The sequence below is a fragment of the Heteronotia binoei genome, chromosome 2 (genome assembly GCF_032191835.1).
Source record: "Heteronotia binoei isolate CCM8104 ecotype False Entrance Well chromosome 2, APGP_CSIRO_Hbin_v1, whole genome shotgun sequence".
NCBI lineage: Eukaryota > Metazoa > Chordata > Lepidosauria > Squamata > Gekkonidae > Heteronotia > Heteronotia binoei.
In genome coordinates, this window is record NC_083224.1 from 38,425,828 (window position 1) to 38,435,080 (window position 9,253).

General features: G+C 49.6%; 1 protein-coding gene across 1 annotated transcript; it reads right to left on the minus strand.

Annotated features, from left to right (window-relative positions):
- Positions 1 to 985: 985 nt before the first annotated feature.
- On the minus strand, positions 986 to 6,902 carry SNAI1 (snail family transcriptional repressor 1). Its single transcript, XM_060230804.1, has 3 exons — positions 6,726 to 6,902; positions 5,204 to 5,722; positions 986 to 2,527 (listed from the first exon to the last, which is right to left on the minus strand). The coding sequence occupies exons 1-3, from the start codon at positions 6,802 to 6,804 to the stop codon at positions 2,346 to 2,348; spliced, it is 780 nt and encodes a 259-aa protein (XP_060086787.1). The 5' UTR covers positions 6,805 to 6,902; the 3' UTR covers positions 986 to 2,345.
- Between the last annotated feature and the right edge of the window lie 2,351 nt (positions 6,903 to 9,253).

Below are 9,253 nucleotides of genomic sequence, written 5' to 3' on the forward strand. Positions count from 1 at the left end.
ACATCCCCTTCCTGGACTTAATCCCCGAAGTTCCAGGTGACTAGGGAAGAAATGACAGAAAATGCCTTCCAATGCCAGCACAGGCATTTGGAAGATCAGACCCAGTCAAGGAAATAGATTCTCTCTTCTGCCTGCAGCAGTTCCCTCCCAGCCCTAATTCAGAGCTCTTCATGAACAGCACAGGCAATCCTAACTGCAAAGAAGATCAGAATGAAGATTTGAGTCCTGTGGCACTTTAGAGACCAACAAAGCTTTCAGGTGTGAGCTTTCATGTGCATGCACAGTTCAGAGTAGTTTCTCTAAACTCTAAAGGCATCTTTGCAAGACCGCAAAGTGCCCCAAGTGTTGGCAAAACAATGCTGCATAAGCATTCCCCTGTGCTAGTCCTGTTAAAATGGAACAGGGCACTCCAGAATACCTTGGTCATCCATTACAATGGGAGAGTCCCCCCAAAAGCTGTAATATTGTACACGCTGATCTACAAATAACATCCCACTGAAACCTGTGAAATTCCCTTCTGACCATTGGTTTGGGCTGCACGTGCCACCAAAAGCGACCAAGTCAAGTCATGTCTAATTTGTACCATTGGTTTCAATGGGACTTAAATGACATTTAACTTCATGTAGATTAATCTTAGAATCACAGAGTTCGAAAGGGCCATGCAGGCCATCTACTCCAACCCACTGTTCAGTGCAGGATCAGCCTACAGCATCCCTGACAAGTGTTCGTTCTGTCGCTGCTGGAAGACTGCCAGTGAGGGGGAGCTCACCACCTCCCTGGGCAGTCAATTCCACTGCTGAGCTATTGTGACTGCAAAGGTTTTCCTTATATCCAGCTGGTATCTTTCTGCCTGTAATTTAAACCCATTATTGCAAGTTCTAGCCTCTGCTGGAGGATTAGGAACCACACACACACACATACACACACACATAAAAAGGCAGGCATCTGGTCAGAAACATGAGTAGTAACAGCACAAAGGACCAGGTTATAAATTAACCACTTTATTGAATATCAATAAATCGTATATAATTATATATAAAAATGTTTTTTTAATCAGTATAAAATCATGGCACAAAAATATATAAATACCAGTGTACCTTTGAAATGTAAACATACCCTTTTTCTTGTTGTTTATGGTGTGGAAACAATGTACAAAAAAGAAAAGATGCATTCGGGAGGCACCTGTCAATAGCCGTAAATAGCTCTTTTGGCACACACCTGTCAATGGGCAGCCCTCTCTGACACAGGCTGCTATTGTATCGCTTGACAAGTGCCAGCTATTAGTCACAGTTCTCTTGTGGGGGAAGGAAAGAAAAAGGCAGTTGTTGAAAGTCATATTAACAGGTGCTTGAGTGCAGAGCGGCTCTGTAAACAGGAGGGCTTGTTTGAAACAGCTACCCCCAATGCCTTCTATAGACATTGTTAATCTTGGGAGGCATTGCTAATCGTCATTGTGCTGGTTGGAAAAGCAGCTGCCCCAGAGTTAATGCAATACTGTATTACTGCATAGTTACACCTTCTATAGGCGGTGTATATACAATGCTGGAAAGAGAGAGGAGGGGAAAGAATCGAGGTTGGTGTTTCTGTTCTAATACTTTTGTCCTTCATTTATAGGCACATCAGTTCGGGGTATTTCCTTCTGCCCTCCCCCCCCCCAACCCAAATACAAAAATACTGTGTGATTTCAGGACAGCTAGGTGCAAAGCTTAATCCCGCCAGGTGCTGTGCACATAAAGACATTCCTACACTTATAAATCAAGAACAGAACGCAAAGACAGCTGTTCGCCTCAATGGCTTTTAAAAGGCAGGTTTGGTAACACAGAGAGGAGAGGATGCTCAAAGGCTGAGAGCCAAATGGAACCTTCACCTTCAGAGGCAGTATACCCCAGAATACCAGATGCTGGAGAGAAACAGGAATGAGCCTCACTTGCATGTTTTGCTTTTGAGCACTTAGGGGTATCTGCTTGTCCCCCTTTTTGGAGAAGGAATGCCAGAGTAGACTAGATGTTGCCCCAGCAGAGAGATCTGCTTGTTTATTGCAGGTTCCGAGAATTCAATTCATATGGAAGAGTGGCATGCTCTCATTTGGGCAGCACCTGCAGTGTGACCCCACCCGTGCTCAAGGCAAGAAGACTTCGGCCACAGCCAGGGGAATTCGGGCTCTAGAAACAAATTTAACTTGAGGACAAAGAACTAAGAGGTGTGGATGTTTCTTTAAGGCCTGCAGCAGCTGAAAACAACAGTCTGATAACACTGCCCCGGCAGCTCAATAGAAAACTACATTCTACGGAAACTAGTTACAATACATGGATGAGCACAGGAGTCGTGTGGCCTTTGGTGAGTTCTTAGCGGGTTCCAGTGCAGCCCGTTTCTTCGTGTTTGTGGAGAAGGGACATGCGGGAGAAAGTCCGGGAGCAGGTTTTGCACTGGTACTTCTTCACGTCGGAATGGGTCTGCAGGTGAGCACGGAGGTTTGACCGGTCGGCAAAAGCTCTGTTGCAGTGTGTGCAAGAGAAAGGTTTCTCACCTAGGAACAGACAAAAAAAAAACAAAGAGGAGAGAAGGGTCAGACTCACAAATGCTAAAAGAAATATCAAGGCATTCAGTTAATGCTTAGAAGAAATTTCTAACTGCTTAGAAGCATATAGCAGGGAGTCACCTGGAAACTCTTTACGTCTTCACCTGGGCGATTTTACATCCATAGATTGTACAGAGAGAGAGAAAATCCTATGTATCTATAACCAATTGGGGCAGATTTGCACCCAATTCTAGCATTGTCCCTTGAAAGTCAATTCATTAACATTGATTGGAAATCCATGAAAGCTGGTGTAGCACTGAGGATAACAGTGCAACCCTAAGCAGACTCTTCTAACTTCACTGATGTCTGCTTCAGAGTGTGCTGTAAGAGCTGTGATTCGAGAGATTCCTGGTTCAAATCCTACCTCTGCCATCAATGTGGCTAGTACCTGTAGACAAAGCTACTATCTCAGCCCTGTTGTAAGGGCTGTTGTAAAAAGTGCAAGACAGTGTATTGCTCTGAACAAGGACAAATGCCAAGGATTTTGTAGTAAAACAGATTTAAGATCAGTTCTTAGCCTTGTCATTTCTATTGTAATCCACTCAGGAGCCAGCCTTGGCAGACATAATCCAGCAGTTTTAAGCCTGACTCATTTCAATGGGGGAGGGAGAGGAGACATGTCCCCCAGTGAATTCAGTGGCATTTTAAAAAGGATCTGAAGGAACAGGACTGTACTTGCTGGTTTTAGTGCAACAGTCCCAGAAAGCAAGCTGAGGGTTTTTAGGGCGCTCTGACCATCACATGACCCACCTTCAAACCCTTTCACTCCCTCAGCGTAACCTATCTCAAAGGGTTATTGTTTGTTGGGAGGAAAAAAATACGGAGGAGGGGAGAAAAGCAGAGTAAAAAAACATAAGAACAACAAGATTTCAATTTTCTGCCTGGGCTAGCTTAACTCAACCAAGGAGCCCACAGAAGGATTCTCAGCTACTGTTGTGCAACAATCCAGATAAAAAGCAACTAAATCCTCCTGGCTTCAAACTGCAAGTTGTTTTATCCAAAAGCCAACCACAGTCAAGACTGTGCAAAAGGTGATGCCTCTGTTGCATCAGAGGCTGGCCACCGTGGAAGGATCCCAGAGCCAAGTATAGGTCTGTCCTTTGCAGCTATCCATGCCACCTCCTCCTCCTCCCCTCCTCCTCCTCCCCTCCCAAGAATGCCTGCCTGCTGAAAAGACTCAAGCCACAAAACAGGCTTCCCTGCATTCGGAAAGCCAAATTAAGTCTCTTTTTGTGGAGGGAGGGGGAGAACGCCAGCTTCCTTGAGGCATCCTCTTTAGCCCTCTTTAAGAGGGTGTGAAATCAGCACCACGTAACAATTAAACCATCCCCGGGTGACCCACACAAAAGGGAGCCCGGAGATGCATTGTAAATGCGATACTTCTTGGGATTAAAAGCTAAAAAAAAAAACCTCCCTAGCAAGCTGGCAGCTGTGGAGTCTGGTGCCTGAGGCATTACAGTAACAGGTGCACGGAGGAGAAGGCAAACAGCATCTCTACATTAAAGCACCTGCTTCGGCTGACCCAACAGCTCTGCTGCTCCTCTCCCCCACCTCCACCCCTTTCCGAGATCCTGCCTGCCTCCTCAGGGCTTCCATTAAGGCAGCACACAATGCAAATCCGTAAGGTCTGGAAAGATGCATCTCAGCACACTCAGCTTTCCACAGGCAGCTTCAAGGGAACGTTTTAGAAGCCCGGAAGGCAGGGCTGAGCGACTGTTCAAACAGCAGACAATGCATTTGATAAATGGGGAGCTAGACAAGGAACCTGGACTAGAGAGCAGAAAGACAGAACTTAGGAAGAAAACCATCTAGCTTTTCAACACAAGATCTTGTGCATGCGGGTGTGTAGAAGCAGACAAGACCCAGAGCATGCCTGGCCCCCACCACAGTGACACAGCGCATGCCTGCCCTGCTAGATGGCAAAGCCCTTTCAATCACCGCTGTGTGCCTCCAGTGAGTCACGGCTGATTCACATCTCAGTTCCTGCTCAGCTGACAAAGGTCTGAGGGGACTGGAGATTTGGTGATGTGATTACAGGCCCAACTCCCTGCACAGTTTGCATGGTGCCACTACTAACCAACTGAAAGCATCACAGAAGGGCTGCGAAAAAAGGGGGCACAATTTGGATAATCTCATCATCCATGCACTTACGGACACATGCTCCGTGCAGTGCACAGGTCATGCATGACGGCCCTAAGGCACATGTCTTCTTGTGCAGCTGCTGAAAATGGGTCATCAGCAACTCACAAGCAATGTTCCCTCTAAGCTGTGGCATCGTGTGAGCAAAAATTCTACTTCATGAGCTACTGGCATTAAAACTGTGAGCTGCTGCATAAATTAGTGTGCTCTGGAGCCATTTTTCCTGAGCCAAGACAAAAATGTGTGAGCTAGAGGCTAAAAAACTGTGAGCTAGTCAGCTTAGAGGGAGCACTGCTCACAAGCTCAGCTCGAAGATGCAAGTTAAGGTATTTTTTTGTTTTATTTTGAGATGCGCTTTTGAGAAATCCTTATCTCCCGCCCCCCACCCTCCGGATAAGCTACATACAGTGTTGACTGGCATCAGGTTGGGGGGCTGGGGAAAGAGAAGATAAGCCTAACCAGAGACAAGAGCAGAATGAGCTTTACCAGTGTGCGTTCTGATGTGGCCCTGCAGCAGCCACGGCCTGGAGAAAGCTTTGCCGCAGATCTTGCACACGCACGGCAGGGTATGGCTTCGGATGTGCATCTTGAGGGCTCCCAAGCTGACGTATTCCTTCTCACAGTACTTGCAGCTGAAAGATTTCCTGGTCTGGGAGTCACAGTGCAATTGTCTGTGCTTAGAAAGGCCTGCAAAGGTGGAGTAGGATTTGCTGCACTGGCTGCAGTGGAATTTCTCAGCCTCAGTGGCAGAGGAGACTGGGCTGGGAGGGTCGGAGGTGGTCTTGCCATCCTCTTCTTCGCTGGACAGGGAGGTCAGGTCCAGAGGTTTGGAGTCTGGGCTGGGGGAAGAAGCAGGGGTCTTCTGGTACTCCTGCTCCGAAGTGAAGAAATTGGAGAGCAGCCCCGTGTCCCATACAAGCGGAGGGTAGTAAGGGGTGGCGCTCAGAAGTTCTGGCTGGGGGACAGACAGGGAGTACTTCTCATACAAAAACGGGGAGATGATCACTGTGGGAAGGAAAAGGGGACAGAATGAATGCACAAACCCTGGAAGCCACGGAGTCTAGAAAGGTGCCGGATCCGGCATGGCATCAAGAACCTCTTTAACACCCAAGAACCATTCACAAAACTCACCATTCACACGATCAATGGTCTTATTAATCTCACCTCCCCAAGGTGGGATATAAAAAGGAAGTAATCCAAATAAAGCAGGGTTTATTTGAGCAAGTGCTCCCACTGGGCAGAACAGTAGGGCATAAACGCAAAAATAAAATAAAGGTGACTTTTCTCCCGGGTTGCAACCAGTTACTCAAGAGCTGGAAATGGGAACAGGAGGGTTTTGTTGGCTCCCCCCCCCCCCAAAAAAAATCGTCACCGCTGACTTCAAAATCCCCTGTAGGTTTTCGAGGCAAGAGACCTTCCGGGGTGGTTTGCCATCGCTTGCCTCTGCACAGGCATTCCCTGAGGGTCTCCCATCCAAATACTGAACAGAGCCGACCCTGCTGACTTCCCGAGATCCACGAGACCGGAGACCGGGGCTAGCCTGGGCAAGCCAGGCCGAAGAAGGGACAACAGACTGGCTGTGATCAGACATACTCAATAATGCAGTTTCAATCCACTTTCCAACTGGATTTTACTGCGTGGACTGGGAAAATCCAGTTTGAAAGTACATTGAAGGTGGATTTTAACAGCATTCTTCAGCATGTGCGATCGCAGCCGCTGGATACCAAATCCCGAGGCAAGCGACCGCCCCCACTGGAACTTCAACTCCAGATCTTAATTTGCCTGGGATCTCCCCCCACCCCGCCGTACAGCGGCCAATCTTCGCTCTCCCCCCCCCCACTAGCCCCGGGGTTACCAAACAGGCGACAACCCACTCACCCACCCACCCACCCCCAGGGAGTGCATCCCGGGCTCAGCCCTCGAGCGCCCCAGCCCCACACGCCCTCGCCGCCAGTCCACGTGGCTGCTTCGCCCCACGGATCCTCCCCCCTCCCCGGGCGCCGCGTACCGGTTTGGCTCTCCAGCTCGCTGTAGTTGGGCTTCTTGCTGGCCGAGAAATGCTTCTTGACGAGGAAGGAGCGCGGCATCCTGCCCGCAGGGTCTGGCGTGGGGCGGGAGGGGGGGCGAAGCAGTGCCGAACCCTGCGAGTCCGACTCCCGGACACTCTCCCGACTCGCCGCCGCGATCTGCTGGGCCAGGCTTCCAGCTCGGCCGCTCATATGGGCCGGGCGGCAGGGGGCGAGGCGGCCACGCCCCCCGTGTCACTGGGCGGCCAATGGGCCCGGGCGGGGAGGGGTCCGGCCGCGGGGGCGCGCGCGCGGCTAGCAGGTGCTCGGCTCGCGGACGGCCTTCTCTTCCCCCCCCCTCCCTCCCGGGGCGTCGGAGGAGAGGCGGCTGTTGCCCAAATGAACCCTTGGCCTGGATCGGGGAGCCGGTCCGGGGGGCTGGAGAAGCCGGGCAGAAAGCTCTCCAACTGAGCAGCAGGACAGAGACCAACACCCGGGAAGGGGGCGGCAAGAAGAAAACCCGGCTGCCTGAATAGCCGTCCGTGAAATCAAATTAATAATAATAATAAATAATAATAATAGGCCCTTGTCTGTCAAGTCGTTGCGTTACAATTGGCGTGGAGGGGGGCGGTATCGATACCACTTTGACCGCAAGTTTTGCAGGAGTCCAAAGCTTGCACATAGTTTCTGTGTCATTTTTGGTTATGCGTTTAAAAAGGGCATCGAGCGTGCTTTGCTTTGGCGTTTTGCAATGGACAAAAAAAAGCATCGAATGGGTTTTGTTTGGGCGTTTTGAGTTGCAACCTCTGCCCTGAAAAAGTGCACGAGTGGGCAGCTTTAACGCGGCGCCAGTCCTCTCTTTCTTTTTGAGCGCCTCCACTTTCATTTGCGGACGAAAGAGAGGAAGAAAGTCCCGCTTAGCGGCAGGGATCCTTTGGGAACTCGAAGGCGCACAGCTTTGGAGGCGCTGAAGTTCGGCGCGCTGGACGCTCCTTACGGTCGCCTGTCTTTCCCTAAGAGACAAACCTCCCGTCTTTCTTAAAAGGCTTTGCCGCGTCAGCAGCATTTCGCGACGGGCTGATCACTTTTTTTTTTTTTGCTGTGGGGGGAACTAAAAAAAAGGGGGGCGATTGCTCCCAAATAAGGGACCATCTGCTGGTCTTCCTTGCGAGAGAGCCGCTAAATGACGCCCTCTTTCCGCGCTCTGCATTTTACACTCCCGGCGGCTGTTGCTGCAAGCCGGCTGAAACTGCGGCCTCTGGCTGTGCGTCTCCGCGCCTGTCTCTGAGCTTTTGGAAAGTTGCGGAGCCACGTGGACTCTGCTTTAGTTTCCTGCCCTGCGCAACCTACGCGCCCTTCCCCTGCCACTTTCGGTCGCATGTGAAGCGGGGGGGGGGGGGGGAGAAAGGCCTGCTGCTGTAAAGCCTGCAATATTAGCTTCCCAGGCAAAAGGAGATTTCCCCCCCTCCTACTTCGTTCCACCTGCAGCTTTCTAGAGCAAGCTCTGTAGAGGTAGATTTGCACGGGACAGCTCACAGCATAAGGCGGCGGGCAGGGCGGTAGGGGCAGAAGCTGGGTTCAGAAAAAGGTGCCCCCGCCTCCAGCACGCTTTCTGGTGCAGAAATTAAAGGCTTGTCTTGTATGATAGAACCAAGTTAGCTTCCCTTTCCGGTGGGCAGTTTTTTATCCAACCTTGATCAGAATTAACAGCAGGGAACTCGGTTCACCCGGAACGGGGGGCTTTAAGTGACAACATAAGCAACTGCCTGTATATCCAAACGATTTGATATATTTTAATATGATAAAAGATCCTGTAGTCCTGATAGTTCTTCAAGCATTCTTACTTCCCTCTCTCTCGGTCTAGACGGCAGCGCCCTCTGCAGGGTTTTTGTGAAAGTTCCCCTCAAAGTTTGGTTAGATTCCGGTGGCTGGAGCTTCAATTTTATATCCCGCTGACTTTCATTGAAATGCTCTGGAAATATTCCTCACTTTCAGCTTTGAAAATGTAACTGACTTGCAGTGGCGTCATTAACAGAGTTTCTACCTACCGTTTATTACTTATTTAATTCATTTCTACCTTGCCTTTCTCCCCATGGGAAATCCAAACCGGTTTACCTCATTCTCCTCTCCTCCATTTTATCCTCACAATAACCCTGTGAGGTAGGTTAAGCTGAGGGAGTGTGATTGGCTCAAGATCACTCAGCTTCCATGGCACAAGCAGGGAGTCAAACATGGGTCTCCCAAATTCTAATGCAACACTCTTAACCACTACATCTGTAGTGTACAAGTCAATTAAGAAGCATTAATAAACACTTCTGGATTAGGACCCAATGTGAATACAGCTAGAGTAAATTAAATTTTATTCAGTTCAACTCAGGGGTCATTTTGTAGAAAAATTGGTGGAGCTCATCCAGGGATTGTTATGCAGCTGCACCTACTATTCGACTGACAAGGAGGTGGAACTCTCAGAAAGGTTAAGGAGCTGAGCTCCTGTGAGCTACCACTAAATCCGAGGGCTGGTTCAACTTTT